General features: G+C 34.9%; 3 protein-coding genes and 1 long non-coding RNA gene across 7 annotated transcripts in view; all 4 read left to right on the forward strand.

Moving 5' to 3' along the window:
* Positions 1–212: 212 nt before the first annotated feature.
* On the forward strand, positions 213–8,335 carry LOC100745262 (ubinuclein-1). 2 transcript variants are annotated; one of them, XM_024368543.1, is made up of 12 exons: positions 213–583; positions 2,614–2,733; positions 2,830–2,931; positions 3,008–3,271; positions 3,346–3,505; positions 3,583–4,015; positions 4,079–4,240; positions 4,344–4,424; positions 4,577–4,612; positions 5,123–5,236; positions 5,512–5,691; positions 5,769–8,335. In XM_024368543.1, the coding sequence occupies exons 1-12, from the start codon at positions 389–391 to the stop codon at positions 7,060–7,062; spliced, it is 3,141 nt and encodes a 1,046-aa protein (XP_024224311.1). In that variant the 5' UTR covers positions 213–388; the 3' UTR covers positions 7,063–8,335. The 2 variants fall into 2 exon arrangements, with proteins under 2 accessions (XP_024224311.1, XP_012242753.1); XM_012387330.2 differs by lacking the exon at positions 4,577–4,612.
* Positions 7,912–10,527, forward strand: LOC117151825 (probable ATP-dependent RNA helicase ddx42). Its single transcript, XM_033321500.1, has 5 exons — positions 7,912–7,919; positions 8,915–9,487; positions 9,646–9,912; positions 9,989–10,180; positions 10,287–10,527. The coding sequence occupies exons 1-4, from the start codon at positions 7,912–7,914 to the stop codon at positions 10,137–10,139; spliced, it is 999 nt and encodes a 332-aa protein (XP_033177391.1). The 3' UTR covers positions 10,140–10,180; positions 10,287–10,527.
* Positions 10,528–11,067: 540 nt separating this feature from the next.
* LOC100749768 (REPTOR-binding partner) overlaps positions 11,068–17,547 on the forward strand; it is a 19,042-nt gene continuing 12,562 nt past the window's right edge. The window contains exon 1 of one of the 3 annotated variants that reach the window (XM_012387328.3): positions 11,068–11,275. In XM_012387328.3, the coding sequence (XP_012242751.1) occupies positions 11,237–11,275 (39 nt within the window). In that variant the 5' untranslated portion in view covers positions 11,068–11,236. Of the gene's footprint in view, positions 11,276–14,186; positions 14,223–14,277; positions 14,344–17,547 lie in introns of those variants that run through there. The other 2 variants (XM_024368542.1, XM_024368541.1) reach the window with 2 other exon arrangements.
* On the forward strand, positions 14,350–16,642 carry LOC117151835. Its single transcript, XR_004461969.1, has 2 exons — positions 14,350–14,532; positions 14,609–16,642. It is a non-coding gene; the product is annotated as an uncharacterized LOC117151835 (long non-coding RNA).

Here is a 17,547-nt window from a genome sequence, read left to right on the forward strand (position 1 = left end):
ATTATTTATAATCAGGGAATGAATTGAAATATCTTTTATTTCAATAAAATTCACATACATATACAATATTAATGTATAATGTGGTGTTAAAGCAATTAATTAATTTGATAATCTCCAATAATTTATCGAAATGATCGGACTTGTTTCCATGTAAAGTATCACGATTGTTGAATGGAAACGCTGTTTAAGATTATTTGCATTGTGAGGCGCATGCGTGAAATTTACGGTGTGGCGGCGGCATCAACAGCGCACTCTAAAAACAGTCGAGCCGAAGATGGCGACGTGCGAGTGGCGGTGTCGATGCGGTGTTTGAGAGAAAGGACCATGTTGTTGCCGCAGTGTTCGCAGTGTTTCCGTAATCCGCGTTAAGTTCGGTGCAAATGTAGGAATGTCAGAAGCTAAAAGGGTACCTTTGCAGACCTTGGAGTTACCGGAGTCCTTGGGCTACGTCGCGAAAAAGGAGAAAAAAGGGGAAAAGGGCAAACAGCTCGCGCCCTCCTTCCGCTTTACACTTACCCTGCCAGAGTCGAACGAGAAGGCATGTCCTGAGTTCAACTATGCACAACTCCTCAAAGCAGCCGAGGTCAGTTCTTCCTTTCACTCCGTTTATCTGTCCAAAGGAAAATAAAGCCCATTATGCCTATCCATACGGTCAAGTTTACCAACACATTTAGCTTTACCTCAGACACCGGTTATGATTTCGTTTCACGTACTTAGTTTGACAAGAAACTGCAAAAATGCCAATGGAATCGCCCATTTTCAGGCTGCATGAAACGCAGAGTACTTGTATCCGTTACTCAAGTGAATTGTCATGTCGCGGCTACCGCGTGAGCTCCGACAGTCCCACAATATGTGCGCTATTCTTATTCGCATACATCTTCTGCTAGAGAGGATATACGAATATTATGTCTAAACTGATAGAAAAAGATGTGATCAATTCGAAGCCATCGAATAGAAACGTCAGAACGCATTGCCGGTGGATGTCCGCGTTAACGTATGCTAACATGGAAACAATGTCTGTTCAATGTTTCATTTTAAAGTTATGAATAATTGTTTAATACTTGTTTTCATGGTAATCATTTTTTCATATGTATATGTAAGAAATTAGAGAAATATTAGGGTACAATCGAATACTATCCAGTATCGTGAGTTCATTGAAACAGTCGTTCACATTACTTCGGGACGTGTTTATTTTGTTTTACTAAGCATGATACTTTCATTAATAGCTTTTTTCTTATGTGTGTACGTAATAGTTTAGTCTGTATCTTATCTCAGTGATCTTATGCATGTACGTAGAGTATATCATTATTAGTTTTATGATCGATGTACCGTAGACAACTCGTGACTGTCGGCTTAAAACAGTTAGAACACATTGATTCGCATTATATGAATATTGTGCAATAGTGTTATTCGATCTTCTTTTCGTTTCTTTCGTTATTTTATTTTATATTATATCAATTATAATGTTATTTATATTATATATCTTACATATTTTAATATTTTATTCTTCTTATATTCAATAGAGTATAAAGCACTTGCATTATTCGAGAGAAGTAAAACACTATCCTGTTTTAAGTTCACAAAATGTACGTTATTTTAAAATATCTATTACTTTGTGTTAACTTTCAACGATTTATAGTTATAACCTATTTGATCAGATTTGTGTTGAAGCCGAAAATTAGTGACTCATTTTTATATAGCTTTAAACTCAAAATTATAAAAAAATTGTTTTAAAATTTTCATTTTTGTTGGTACAAATATTATAAAAATTAATTAAATCTTGTATGCATTGAAAAAAGATTTTTTCAGAAGATCATTGTTATTTATTTAACAATGTAACGTAATATTACATATAAGATACAACCATTATTGTATAGAAATGAAATAATACATAAATATTAACAATAAAATTACACAAATTTATATTGCGTTATTAACATATATTTATGTGCTATGTTTCAAATCTTTTAATGCTAAATTTTTTTGAAACTTACATAATTATATTTGTTCGATACAATTTATTTGAAATATTGTTTATAATTTAATGCATTTAGTTAGAATTTACCGATAAATGTATTTTTTTTTGTTGGGATCAATCACTGGTTGTGGCGTCTCTAGTACTAGGAGAGCAGAAGATAACAGGGAGTTGCGCGTTTCAAAAGAAAGAGCAACAGTGACATTCTACACGTAGTATGTGCTCCTAGTATGAATGGACAGTTTATGCCCTCTTTTGAATTAATTTATCCTTCTTTTTCGTACTTACGTTTCTTAATGTTCATTCTAAATCTACTATATTTTATTAATATTTTATCGACAGTTCTTTGTTTAACTATTTATTAATAAATAAATTGCAGAACATATTAATTTATCTATATGATCCATTTCAATATTTGAATTTTATGCATCGAAATCTGCTTGTTATGAATGTCATTGATGAACAACGCGTGTGTAAAGTAAACCATTCTTTAATGTTTATTAAAATAGTGAAAGCGCGCGACGAAATTGAAATGAGCCGCGATTTATCCATGCGTTAAGAGTTAGCGCACGAATAACATCCACAAATAGTTCATCTTATTCGCATTAAATAAATAAATAAATAATGTTATTTTACAGAAAAAACGTAGGAAGGAATTAAAACGAGGAGATGAAAATGCAACCAATGGACTGTCTTTTGATGACGACGATGATGATGATAAATTACGAGATATGGCAAGACGATTTGAAGCGAAATATGTATGTGAAACGTAATTTTTAAAAAATTTATGACATAGAATGTATGAGAATTTATTCATCATTGAAAGAATAATGAATATCCTTTGATCCTTACAGGGAACTTCTACCATGGGCAAAAAAAGACATAAATATGAGGATTATGTGGATTTGGGAGCTGGATATGATGAAAATGACTCTTTCATTGACAATACTGATGCAGTATGTAACATATTAAATATTATCATGTTGTTTAATGTATATTTTATAGTATTTGTACATCATTTAATCATTTTAGTATGATGAAATTGTACCAGAAGAGATGACTACAGCACATGGAGGCTTTTACATCAATTGTGGACCTCTTGAATTTAAATCAGCTGATAGACATGTATTAGTTCATAATAATAATAACAATAATCAGAGCAATGATGAAGAAAGCAGTGAAAGTAGCGAAGAGGATACAGAAGATGTGGATAGCCCTAAAAGATCAGATAAACGAAATATTAGTTCATCGGATGAGGATGATACTGAAGATATTACTGGTGATCAACCAAGAAAAGTAATTGGAGTTATGATATAATATTATTTATTTCACTATTATTCTATATTAAAGTATTTTTGTTATTCTTTTAGAAACAGAAGATAGACGAAAATGGAGAGAAAAAACAAACGCATGAAAACATTATTAAAAAAAGGAAAAAGCAACAGAATTCTCAAGATCAGCAAAATTTTCAACAAGATGGAGACACCTTAAACAGACGGAAAGAGAAAGGAGAAACTACAGATGCTGAAGGTAATGTACTTATACGATATTTGTAAAATAATTACAATATTATTGTAATATAAAAATTACAGTAACAAAAATTTTAGTTTCAGAAGATCAAGAAGACAAAAAGAAATCTGATAAAGTAGATACACAAAAAACTAAAAATACTTCGGATAAAAAGTTTGATATAAAAAAATGTGAAAAAAAGACCTCAAATACTAATGGTTTCGATGGCAAAAAGTTAGAATTAAAAAAATTAGGTGGTAAGGATAGTAACATTGATGATGCAATAGAGAGTGTAGTGAATGCTGCAAGAGTGGAAGATGAATCAAGTAGAGACACAACAGATTCTGGCAAATCTCGTTGTATAGGTACTGAATCTGAATGTGATGATATTGATAAAGAAGAAGCACCATTGCCTGATTCTCTTCCAGAAAATGTTGTAGAAATAGTTAATAAGTTGAAGGCATGTGCCGAAAACAGTAAAGAAGGAAAAACTAAATTTTTCAATACAACAGTGAATACATTATTGTTAAGGTAAGTAATTGCAATATAATATTTTATATTTTGGAAAAGTAAACCTCAGAATTTTTATTTCAGTTTAGAGAAAAGATTGAGGGCGCTTTCGCCTCCAAGCTTGAGGCCACAAACGTATGGGCATCTTGCACGATTTTTACCATGTAGTAAAGCAGCACTTCAAAATAGAGCAAAGAAATTATTTGTGCAGGATCTCGATTACAAAGCTAGAGATCTTATACAAAGGTAGCATTATACATTATTAGAAGCATAACTTATGTAGTTTTTATAATTTGTTTAACAGTTACTGTATTTTATTTAATAATGATTTTCATTAATATTGGTATAGGTTAAAAACAGTAATCGACGAAATAATGCCATCTGTGGGATGCAAATATGTAGATGAGTGTAAAAAAGTTGCTGAAGGAAAGTAAGTATTCCTTTTAAACACTTTTATAATTAATAAAGAAATAAATCCGTAAAGAGAAAATTAGAAATTATACCATATTTGTAATTTTAAAGTATAAATTAAGCGCCAACGTAATTTTGGATGGGAACTTACAATAATTTTTTATTTCTTAGTCCTCATTTATACTGGGATATATATCGGTACTGTTGGTAAGGTGTCCCTCGTAAGAGGAAACCTTTTCTATTTTCACCTTCCAATTATCTTCTTTTTCTTTGATCTTTCTAGTTGCCCCTATACTTTACTCATGCTTACATATGTATATATATATATATTTATATATGCTATCTCAATATCCCATATTTTTGAAAATAATCTCTATATTACAAAAATTGAAAAATATTGTTTATTGTTCTTATTGAGATAGCGAAAAGGCGGGGCTTATCATCAGTATCAGTGTTTAATTTATCATAAGCATTATTCTTTTTATAACACAATCAAATTTTAAGTTTACTGAAATTTGATTTAGTGGTCACATGTACACTGCCTTGTACATTTTTTTATCTAGGATTTCACATAATATGCTCTTACACAGAAAATTTTCAGATCACGGTATTCTATCACAATAAATGCTGATCATCATTCTTTCATCATTGTCGTATTATCAATTTCTTTACAATTCTTCCATTTTTATTTATCGATAACTGATATTTCTATTTCAGGGAAGTAGAAGGGTCACCTGAAGATGTTGAAAGTTCCGACGATGAGGATATTTGTGAGGATATAGATAAACCGAAAATTCCTAAGAAACAATTTCCTTGGACTGAAGAAGCAAAGTAAATTTTCAGAGAATTTTATTTGCGTTAAGCTTCGCGCGCACTATCGACAAATTGTCATCCTCACTCGCATCGATTAAAAGTTCAATTTCTTCTTCCTCTTATAACAAAAATGTCGTCATGCAGTTGCGTCGTCAAATGCGTGCACGTCCATATAAACGAATAACCTTTTCGTAAACGATAAAACTGTCGCATGACAGATTGTCACTAGTGCGCGCATAGCCTAATATTATAAAAAGTTATATACCAAATTCCTGCTTTTTTTCTTTTTATAGAAAACTTGTATCTGAGATTGCAAGTATAAAAAGTCATTGTTACAATGTTTTAAGACCAAGAAAATTAAGTATGTATACTTATGTTGGATCTTTCATGGTTCGCCAAGTGTTACCATTATGGCCACCTGGATACATGACAGCACAGGCATTGCTGAAGTTTGTTGATGAAGCTGAACCTACGTGAGTAGCATTATAAAAAGTTGGAATGTGTTTCTTTTAGAAAATCTACATGCTATAACAAAATGATTTGTTTCTAGCACGAAAAAGAAAACAAAAAAACTGAAAGAAGTTGGCAATGGTAATGCCACTAATTCTTCAGAAAATGTGATGTACAGCTCTACAAGAGTTGAATCATCAAGTATAAGTGCCGCTTCTTCACAAGAAAAGGTCTCAGCGAATGCATCTAAAATTCAAAACGTAACAGAAAATTCTACTAGTTATGTAAAACAGTTAACTACAAAATCAAGTGATAGTATAGAAAAAAAACAACATAGTATAAAAAATAAAGATAAGAATAAAGATACTGGTAGTTCGGGGCAGTATCACGAGAACTCAACGGCGGCAGCTAATAATTCCAGTGTAGGTAAAATTTCTGTTGTGCCTACAGCTCAGCTAATGGCTCAAAAGCCGGTTAAAAGTCACGTAGAAAAGATTAATTTGATGGACCTAGTTAATAGTTCTCTTTCTATTACGCCAGTTAATGATTTTCACAAGCCATCTACGAAGATAAGTGAAAATAAGAAGGATGTAGTTTCTATTACTGCTTATCCTGAAACTTCGAATGTTCTTCCAAATACAAATGAAGTGCCTCAAAGTGGACATCATTCCGTACACAGACAGGAAGCTTCATATTCATGTGCACAGTCACAGCATTCTAATTATTCCGCATCGAATCAAGCATCTTCACTTTCGAAAGCGGTATCTTTAAAACACAGACTGCTACATGAGAACACTGACGTAAAAAATAATAAAAGATTAGAAGATAAAGATATTGATTTGGTCAATAAGACTGAGAGGAAGGACAAAAGGCGGGAGCGATGTGCAGAAAGTAAACATAAATCACATGATGTTAAAAAAAGAAAAAAGGATCAAAAGGTATTAGATAAACAGGTAGGATATGTTAATTCGGATGTAGTGCCTATACAACAACAGCAGCAACAGCCATCACTTACGAAAGAAGAACAGGAACAGAGACAAAATGAAGAAACAATTGCTGCTACTAATTATTTAAGTCAAATTTTTAATGATGATGTATCATCAAGAGGAATATCAGATAAACGAAAAGATATTGGACTTATTTTGGATGATCCAATAGGCAGCGCGGTGCAACCAACGGAGCAAGAAAAAGATGTTCAAATGGTGATGAGGTCGTTAAAAGAACTGCAAGAATTACAAGAAATGAAGTATTCACCAAGTAATTCACCAATTAGCAGTAATATACAAAAATCTAACAAGTCGAACACACAATGTGCTACTTACCAAGATGAATATTCACGCTTATATTTAAAAAAGGACATTAAACTAAAGTCTAAAGAAGACACACAATGGTAATATTATCTAACACACATTTGCACTATAGATATAAATTATGTTGAACAGAATGAAAATGCCAGTGAACAGATAATAATTTCATAACGATCTATAGGCGGATTTTTTAGTAGATCTGTATTATTTTTGATGAAAAACAAATTAGTGTGAAACTAATCAGAACTTCTTCCATTATTACAAGTCGCGTTATTATCGACGACCAAAATCATATTTAACAGATAAATAGCGTGCCGCGATCGCATTGATCGCACCAATTTTTAAATATTTTAACAAACCGCCAAATTCTGTAAATATATTCATTCGTAGGAATTTGAAAAAGCGCGTGTACAGAGTAAGCATAAATTATGGAAGTATATTAATCCTATAAACCTTTGTATATAAGTTGACGTCCATTCATCGCCGTGAATGGGGTGGTCTATATAGATACATTTTTTTATTTGACGGCGTAATTGCTTAACAATTTTAATTACTTGCCAATAATTAACCGATTAAGCGATAAACCATTACAACATTGTTTCATCTAAAAACCGAATTACGAAGCGTTTCGATTAATTTTGCTTATTGCCAGAATATAAAAAATGTGGGATAATAAATTTATTTTTTCATAATACCTAATAAATATATAATAAATACATAACCACCCTAAATCACAAAGCGATAAAAATATATTTGAAAACGGTGTTCCTTTTGCGCACGAACGGTTATCATTTTGTGAGTTAATGAACAGAATGATGGAGATGTGTATGTATATTTTTCGATATATACATGTTCGAAATTAAAATCATTGACTTCCAATTTAATTTGGACGTACAAGCAGATCATATAATTTGCTTGTTAAATATAAAATAAAAGATGTTATGGTAGAACGACAGACTACTGTTAACATCGATGCGCAATTTATAAATGCAAGAAGAAGAAATGGAATCAAATGTGTTTAATGTATTTAATACTGAACACTTTTAGAAGCTTTAGCTAGAACAATTATTAAATTGTGTTCAAAATTATAAACCTGTATAATTGGTATGAGATTTAATTAATCTTGTTGATTTTAATAATCAGAGTGTAAGAGCGAATGTGCGTGAAAGTACTGTTTAGAAAGAGCTACAATATTTTTGAAACACGAAGATGATTAGTGATTGTATTATATACCACACCTTCTTTCCCCTCGCATCTTACCTTTGCGATACTTAGAGTATGATTAAGCGTCTTGTACAATTCTTCATCGAGAATTTTCACGAAGACGACTTAAAATATAAGTTTTGAATATTTTTTACAATACCGATATATTTCTTACCTTTACCTTTGTCCGACAAGTATATTGTAGATGTGCCTCCAACAACGTTTGAAAGTTGTAAATATTATATGATAAACGTATCAGTAATTTATTTCAAGCTTTTTTTGTATTATTTGTAAGTTTTAATATATTAAAACAGTAAAAGATTTTAAAGTAATGAGTGTTTCAAACAGAATAAATAGAAAACAAAAAAAATACATAAGAAGATAAAACATATTGTTTCTATTCTTACAAATTTTCAATAAATTGCATTAATTATTTGTTATACAGTGATTTCGTAAAATATTTGTTCCGCTTCATTGATCAATGGGTTAACTTCTTAATGCGTAGAGCCGAACAAAAAACTCGAAGGTCATACCGATTTATCGAACCTACGGATCTTTTAATCCATGCATACAGGATGCGTTTAGTTCTGTCACTCTTAAACAAGAACATTTGCCTCTATATAATTGATTAAACTGACTGGAACAAACAGTCTACTGACGCTTGCTTTTTAACATTTCTTTCATTTCTTTCATTTCTTTCATTTCTTTCATTTCTTTCATTTAACAGCTATTTCATTTCTTATATCGTGCTCTTTTTCTTTATCCAACGCAGGTTTTGTGCATCTGACTTGATTGCTCCGCAGAATAACGAACAATCAAGATCTTCTTTGTCAGACTCTGTGCAAAAAAAGACCGATGAAGAGTATGCAATTTTCGACGAGGAGAAGACAAGTAAGGAAAGTAGTTCCATTTATAATAGGGGGCAACTAGGATTTAATGAACGTAAGCGAGATGAAAAGAGATACGGCAACCAAGATACAGCACAGAAAGGGCATGACAAAGGAAGGCATAGTTTAGGAGAATTCGAAGTCGTCGATCACGAGAAGAATTCTTTTGAATGGCATGGTAGTGGATATTACAAAAAAGGGCATCACAGGACCGGTTTCAGCAACAACTACCATAAGGACGAGTCAGGAAATAATTCAAGCTTTTACGAGGACAGGGATGACGAAGGGGGGCATAGGTCGTCCGGGAATACCGGTGGATATTATGGGCAAAAATCGCAGAACTCGTTTAGGGACGGTTCGCGCGATGTATCTTACCTTGAAAAAGATAAGGCACAACAGGGAATATATGACAATAGGAAAAAGTAAGTGTACTAGCAAGTTATTTTTATTTCATTAACAATTTTTAGCAAAGATAATATGCATGTAAATCGAGTATATAAAATAATGTTTTATATATTTGTTATTTATCTACATGAAACTAAAGTATGAATAATTAAAATATGATTTTGTTTCACGTTAGTATTAACGATTATCATGGTCATATCCAAGGATATAACAACGATCGATATATAGATGATAGAAGGAATTATCTGAGGAACGAAGCACGACATTATTTTGATAAAAATAAGGAAGATATATACAATCATAAAGAAAGGCATTGTCCAATTACTTATCGTAATAACGATCGTGTGCCCTCGCTCGGATATTCGCATCATTACGTGGATACATTACTTGGAGGATATTACAGAGAAAATCCGTACATTATACCTTATTTAAAAGATTATAGGTAATTTCATATAATTTCTAAGATATTCATTGATATGAAACAGGCTATTAATTATTAATAATTTGTTTATTCTTAGATATTTTCCACATCGACAAAGAGATTACCAACAAGAAATATATCACCCTTATACAAGTGTTTACACTAAAAACAATCGAGGCGATTTTGATGATAACGAATACTTAAAGAAATATAGGAATGATTTTAATAATGCATATCACGGAATTTAGAACTTGATTTTGCAACGTAAAGTATAGATGCAATACTAGATGTAAAGTTGTAAAGATGCAAGTTTGTACTTTTAATAATAAAACTATTTTTTATATGTCCATACTTATTTTGAACTGATTTAATTTTTAATATTCATTGCAATATAGAGTACACCAGAAGGTCTACCACCATCATGAATAAAGGATACGACAAGGCTTCTGCAACTTTATTAAATTCATTATAAAAACGGTACTTTAACTTTGATAATTTTATAGCCATTTTAATTTTTGTATGAAAATGTCCTTTCTGCGAAGTCGTCTGCTACTTACGTGTGATGTTTGGTTGCATATTTACGGTGTTATCGTAGAGAGTAAAATGCAGCATAGTTAAATATACATTAAAAGCATTCGTACAAGTTCGAACGATCCAGTTATATTCAGAGTCCAATTGAGAATTCTCACTCATATTACATGTTTCTAAATCTTCTGTGACGATAGCGTTAATTTTCATTAAAAATTTTGGAACTAAATAACGGATTATACAAAAAAAATATTTTGCATTAAAAGTGATGTTAATCACATTATTTTCGTGGTTATATTCATGGAATCATCTCGGATTTGAAATTGATTAAAAACATCAAATGTCTGAATTTTCAAAAAATTGAAGTGTGTTTCGTCATAGATGAGATACAATAGATAGATTTAATATACAATGCATTTCTGTATTATATAGTTTAATAGGAAATAAGTTTTAAAGGAAATAAGAAACATTATAAATGAATGATTTCATTGTAGGTATGTATATATGCTTTCTACGCTGAAAAGTGCTGAAATTTGTTCGCGGTTTGATTACTTACCGACAGTTAACTTTGAATAGGATCCCTTCATAACATTTTATGGTTTCACCGCAAGTGGCGCTATCATCCGTGATCGTGACGTAATATGAAATACCCGACAGTCAGAGGTCTGGGGGTCTGCTGTATGACCTTGCGGTGTTTGTAAACAGATACACGTTGCTATTGCAAAGTGTTGAGAATACGATAGAATCAAGATTTAACAAAGCGTGTCACGAAAAATTTGCTTGAGAAACAACGAGAAGGAGCAAATTCACGGGGATCATGGAAGTGGAGCCTATGTGTATCGTAGAAAATGAGACGGTGAGTCGACAATTTGTGGAAACGATAAATTGACAACGTGCTCGTGTGATGCAAACTGCCATGAAAAGCAGGCAACAACATTACGCGCGTTACAAAGATTACACCATGTTATGCAAAGAGGGCGCACGTACAAAATGTCAGCTTTTTTGTAGTAGTTGTTATTTTCGAACCAAAGACAAAGGGCGTTGTTTCTTTCGCTTGACGTCAGGATCTCTGAGATTGAGGGTTTGTCAAGGGGTCGTGGGGTAGGGGGCAAGCAGTTCCGAAGGGTGGCTGTTTGCTTGTGTGCGATTCTTCTTAGTGTTCGTATAACAAAGTTGACGTTCGATGTCGCTGTTTCGTTTTTCGCATTCTTGTCGACTGATCGCGCCACGTGTCGCTGGTTTTTGTTCTTTCGTTTGTTAAGAGATGTCTCTGCCGTCTTTAGATGATCACATGATTTTCAGGCGCGGAATATACTGGAGTTCATGTTGCGACTAGAAATCGTTCGATCGTCAACGTTCGTGTCTAGATTTATCATGCAATTACTATTATGAAATTCGCGGTACTTTGATAAACATTTGTTGTGTCAAGTTTAGCATAATTTATCTACTCAAGAGATAGTGACATATCATATCGAAGGAACTTATTATTGGCTTTCATTCGAGCGTCATATTATAACGTATTTGACATGTCATCATAGGTTACGGTTACTATCTACGTATATCGCATATTAAAACAAGAAGGAAGAAGATGAAAGTAATCGAAGAATAGTTATATGTGTTTGATTAATCAATCGTATTTACTACGATAGATACAAGCAGTACTCAGTTGCTACTGAGTATTCAATTCTCGTGTAATAAGAACGTTTCATTAACCAATAGAAATTTACAAAATACTACGCATAATTGAATACGTTACAAATGTCAAGTATTTATGACATGAAAAGTTCTCACACTCTATCCATAGACAACTCTGGAATCGGAAGTCGTCCATTCCGATCGTAACGAACCAATCGATGCGTTCGGAAAATGGACCGCGTAACTTGGTTACGTGCAAGCGTAATTTTAAAATCAGTGCCGTGTGTTTCACTAAATCGCCGATACGCGTCGCGTCAGTTGTTTAATATTACCGGTTGTTCGGGCACCGGTACCGAGCACCACGTCCCTGACCACAGCGTTTTAGCTCATCAACTGCGCAGTTGACACAGCTCGCAAGTCGCGTAGCACCGGTGAGTTTTTTTACATACAAATTTAATACGCGTTCCCGTAATTTCCTAGTCTTTAAGAGTGTTCTCGCTACCATCGTAGCTCGATGTTTGTTTCTTTTGAATTAGCCGTGAATTTAGCTACGCTTCTCGAACGCCTGATATACATACATACCATTTCCGAACCATACCCTGTTGATTCTGTCTTCGTTCAGTCGATAGTACGTACGCACGCTTTTCCGCCGGCATACGTTTAAGTCGGTGATGCACAGTCGCGCGGAATGTTTTAAACTCTATGAGTCTCGCGAGATCCATTTCGACATTGTTACATAGTTTAAAATGCCGGTCGATCGTTCTCTGGCTCTACCGTTAGACTTGGTCGCCCACACGCGACGCTACTGCGCAATTTAGCGGTGCATATCTATCGCGAGAGAAAAAACTGTCCTATTAATTGGAGAAACTTTGGTATACATGTAGGAATTTAAGGGAAGACCCGTTTCTTCTCTGCGATGTACATATATCGTACCTACGATAAATGTGTTCGCGTTTTAACGGTTTTGCGCGGTCTTACCTGCGTATGTTCCTTCTCCATAAATCGCGTAAAATTTAATCAAACCCAACCGATGTGTCGAATACAATTTAACGCGTATAATTTATTCGCGTTGTTTAATTCATGCGTCTAATTAGGGTAGAATGTTATTTTTACATTTTAAGACGCAATTTGTAATTATCAGTTTTTTTTACTTTCTTACGATATGCTTCGATCGAAATAAAATTTCGACGCATCGTAATTTATCGTTTCACATTCGCGTTTAGTCGAAATGGAATGTTATTCCAAAATAATTTACTTTGATCGAAAGAATTCCATTTCGATTCTTTTCTGAAATTTCTTTCAGTTACCATCGTCTGTTACGCACTGGGAAATCTCAATGCTTACGTTTCTCGCGATTACGAACAAGTAGAAAGTAGCTCACGTTTTGCATCGGCATGGCGTTACTTCGTTACATGTAGTCATTCTCGAAACTTACGTATCGATACCCAGCATGTTTATAAACACTTTTCGTATTCGAACGTGCTCATTTGGCTGCGAGAAACCCGATAGGAGGAGCCTTTGTGTTTACTCGTGCCTCTGATAACCATTCGATGAATCGCGTTTACGAAATCAACGAGTATCGCGAATTCGTAGCAAAAACATTTCGCAGCGTTATTGGGGTACTCTGGAAACGAAATATTTGTCAACACGTTTTCGTATTTCTAAGACGCGTTAAAGGCACAGAACGAATAACGAGATTCTTCGAACGTTGTCTGTACGTGTTAGGACTCTGTTTATTCGAACTTCATTCATTGAAATGTTAGTTAATACTTATTTGATCGAACTTACTTATCTTAAGGCGAGCTTTTATTATGTAAACGAAAATGAATAGATAGCGAAGAAAAATGTTGTACGTTTATTGCATGAACCGTTTGTATGAGTTTAGGTAAATGAAATTATACTGCTGTTCGAGTTATCATTCTAATCTATCGTTACAGAAATCAGTCACAGCTGTAATATATCGTGTTGAAATAAGCAACAGCAACCCAGTGGGACATACACGATACGGTGAATGTGTTAGAAAGCCTTCGACTGCTAAAAAAAGTAAAGTATCTACTACGCTCTAACATACGTTCGTTTAAAATAGGTCGATGTCGATAGGATTTGAGGAAAATATCCTTGGACGCATCTAACACGATCGTTAGAAGATGAATCGCAGAAGGTGGAAGGTATTTTGTAGGCAATCTCGCAACTCCCATCAGGCAGTCGCCCTTCCATCGTGATCTCGATACGTTTGCGATGCAATCGAAGCGTGGTGAACGGCGACATCGTCACGACGGATGCTCCGCGGTTCGTAAATCTCTTACGACGGTTCCTTATCGATACGAGGTCGCGTTCACTCGATAGGACCTCCTTGTCGATTTCACGAATTCTATCTTTCGGCGACGATGATTCGATGGATGTTCCATCCTTCAATTTTCATAGCCATACGGCACATTTTTCTAATTTTTATGGAACGTTTCAAGCGTCCTTCTCGAGGTAAATGTACGAGCATCTTCTTTCTTATTTTTATTAGAAATTACACAATTTTTTCTATCGTATTACATTGTTTCAGCGAAGGAGAGAAAAGCTTACGTTTCTGGTAAGAAAAAGTTGAATTAGGTAATAACATCGGAATCAGAATATCAATATTTTATTAGCGTACCGAAGGTTCGCGCAATACCCAAGAGCAACTATCGAGAAGTTTATTTATCTTGAAATTGGAGGATTAAGGAGAAACTAACCGTAATCGTCAGACGTCTGACGCTGGATGTGGTTCCGATCAGGCAGACGTAGCGTTAGTAGATATTTTCCATCAATGTCAGACGTTTGTGTACTAATGCATCGAAGATGCACGCTTCTGCACGATTTTCAGCTGTCGCATTCGGTTATCGATTTATAAGAAATCCCACCTTTATACTAACTTGTAAATGGTCGTGTAGAGAAACGCAGCCGGTACAGCCATTGCCTAATTGAATCATTTTAAGCGCGTTGACTTCACTACTACGAATTCATTTCTGCTCTTTTGCATTTTTTAATCTGCGAAATTATAAGCAACGAATTTAATTCTTGCGAGGTAAATTTTTCTGTTAAAAACAGAACAATACGCGTATAGTGGGTAACTGGTATTATTTAAATTTGAAAGCAACATGGGTTAACGTGTTCGTTGTTAGAAAGCGTAGCTGCGTTGAAATTGCACATTTCTTTCGTTACAAATGTCTTCATCTTCATTGCAACGTATTATGTCTAACGCTTTCTCTATTTTTCTAAGCCATATTGTCGAAATGCGTATAAACTGAAAAAACGCAGTATTCGTGCCAGCCGCATTACTCGAATAATTAAAACGTGGTAACGAACGTATACATCGTTAGCGATGAAACGAATGATATGAAATTATAATTTAAAAGAAGATGATACAAATAACAATAAATTCGACGGAATATTTTTAAAATAGCATTTCATCGGTCGCATTCTTGTATTTTTCAATTTATGCGATCGATCGATACGATATCTGAGCCATTTGAACGTTCGATTCTTATGTTCGAAAGATTGGTAATCCACGAATCAACTACTCGTTTAACAGGTTAAAATAATCGTTTAAACCTCTGAGAAATTGATCGAATAGAAAAATAGGAGTAATCAGGGTAGGAAAAATCCAGCGTGGCAGACGTTAGAGATACTCGGTAGCGAGAACAAAAAAGTTTGTTCGGCGGTTGCGAATTTAGGGCGCGAAACGTGGACGGGCGTGGGGCGTCCCTGAATTTACGGGATTTTCGTCGGCGGGCGCGATTTCACCGTGGCGCTTTGCCATTGTATTCGCGGAATTTCTCTCGTTCATTGTTACATAGCGGCGTTGGTGGCGCGGTTGGAAAATTACGAGGCTCCCTCCTCCACTTCCTCTTTCTTCGTCTCTCGTCCGGTCGCGTTATTTCTCCTGTGTACAATGACGTGGAAAAGCCGAAGAAGGCTTTCACGCGCGTCCTTGTTGTCGCCTCGTTTTTACCTACGTTTTTTCCTTCCTATTCGCACCTGTCCGTGACGTCCGATAACGCGATTGTATCTTTCGTCATAACGATACGTAGTTTCGCTTTGTTAACCCTTTTGCTGCTTTACCCTTGGAACTGGCAACGTTTTCAATATGAGAAAATTGGCGCTTGAATACATAGTTGTAAATATTAATTATGGTGTAATTGTCATTAATCGCCAATTACGATAAATTCTGACATAAATGGAAATACAAATGATTGCGTTGTATCGAGGACGAGTATTTAAGGGTTTCAGCGAGTCATTAATTGGCCAGTAGTTGAGAACTCAGTGGAGAGGCGCATTGAGGGATCCTTTGAGAAAGAACCTGGATATAGTAATTTTTTAATTCGATAGGTGAAATTTTTAATTCAGTGCGTTTAACTTCGAAGATAAATCTTGGAATTAAATTACGCGTTTAAACTAATATCGATGAAGTTGAATTAACGCGATAACTGAACGAGTCTTATTCGTTTCTTACAAATCGTGCATTTATCACGTATTTCCTATCAGATTACTATCTTTCTCGACTGTATTATCTATCGGAGTACTTCTTCTCAGCCATCGAGTGGAATAAAATCAGACAGAAAATGAACAAGAATTGACCTATCGTATCTTTTCCATGTGACGTTCGATTAGAAAAGAGAAAAATTATAACAAAGAGAGTACACGTTGCTGGGGAAAGTGGTTTGTCACTTTCAGAGTTTTATCATTCTACGTCTTAGGTCGACTAGCGTAAGTAGACTTTGTCTCGTTCGTTAAGCTCTGCACCGAGTCGTCGCTTCCTCTTGCGAGATTCACTTTGTAGGCCACGGATGAAAGAGCGCGTGGAGAATCGTGCAACCTTCGACGAACAAAGGTAATCATAAGGTTGCGTAGCTTGTGTATCCGGCAACTGTGTTTCACGTTCACTCGATGCCTAGCGTTTTATAAGCGTGAATCGCAGTTACATGAAGCGTGAGTAGCGTTTTTCTGTGACATTACGGAAATACGATAAGAACGGACATCGCAGTAATCCAATCGTAAGTCGACACTGATTTTATTAACGGTAGCGAATACCGACGACGATCGTGTTTAGTTGGTTCTATTCTATGCTGGGACAACGTTGATCATCGTTTCCTCGAACGGCAGGAACGTCTTCATGCAGAAGCATTGATTGAATTCATGCTCGGCCGGATTTCTCCGATTCGCTTGCTCGAGCCTGCAGTAAAGCGTAGATTGAGAAACGAAGAGGTAAAAGAAGCGGCGGGTTTAACGCGTGTAGCTTGCCGAAGACAAAAAGGGACGTCTTCCGCGGTGATTTTCAGTCTCGTCTTTATTTCGTGCAGTGTAAACGTTGTTATGAATTTCCAGAGGAATCACGGACCGGCGTAAGAGGATTTCGCCTAACTCCGTCCGTCTACTGAATAATTGAACCTCGCGGCAATCTCTGCCGCCCTGTTCCGCCAAGAATGAGACCGACAAACCTTCGCTTCGGCTCGATATTACGGC

This window comes from Bombus impatiens, unplaced genomic scaffold (genome assembly GCF_000188095.3).
Source record: "Bombus impatiens unplaced genomic scaffold, BIMP_2.2 scf_0463, whole genome shotgun sequence".
In the NCBI taxonomy this organism is placed as follows: domain Eukaryota; kingdom Metazoa; phylum Arthropoda; class Insecta; order Hymenoptera; family Apidae; genus Bombus; species Bombus impatiens.

Excerpts from the sequence above, each read along its gene's own strand:
- LOC117151825 (XM_033321500.1), top strand. Across the intron at positions 9,488-9,645 it reads ATATATGACAATAGGAAAAA|TATTAACGATTATCATGGTC; the intron begins GTAAGTGTACTA and ends GTTTCACGTTAG. Across the intron at positions 9,913-9,988 it reads CCTTATTTAAAAGATTATAG|ATATTTTCCACATCGACAAA; the intron begins GTAATTTCATAT and ends GTTTATTCTTAG.
- LOC100745262 (XM_024368543.1), top strand. The coding sequence starts at position 389 with ATGTCAGAAGCTAAAAGGGTACCTTTGCAGACCTTGGAGTTACCGGAG. Across the intron at positions 2,734-2,829 it reads GACGATTTGAAGCGAAATAT|GGAACTTCTACCATGGGCAA; the intron begins GTATGTGAAACG and ends TGATCCTTACAG. Across the intron at positions 4,425-4,576 it reads AAAAAAGTTGCTGAAGGAAA|TCCTCATTTATACTGGGATA; the intron begins GTAAGTATTCCT and ends TTTATTTCTTAG.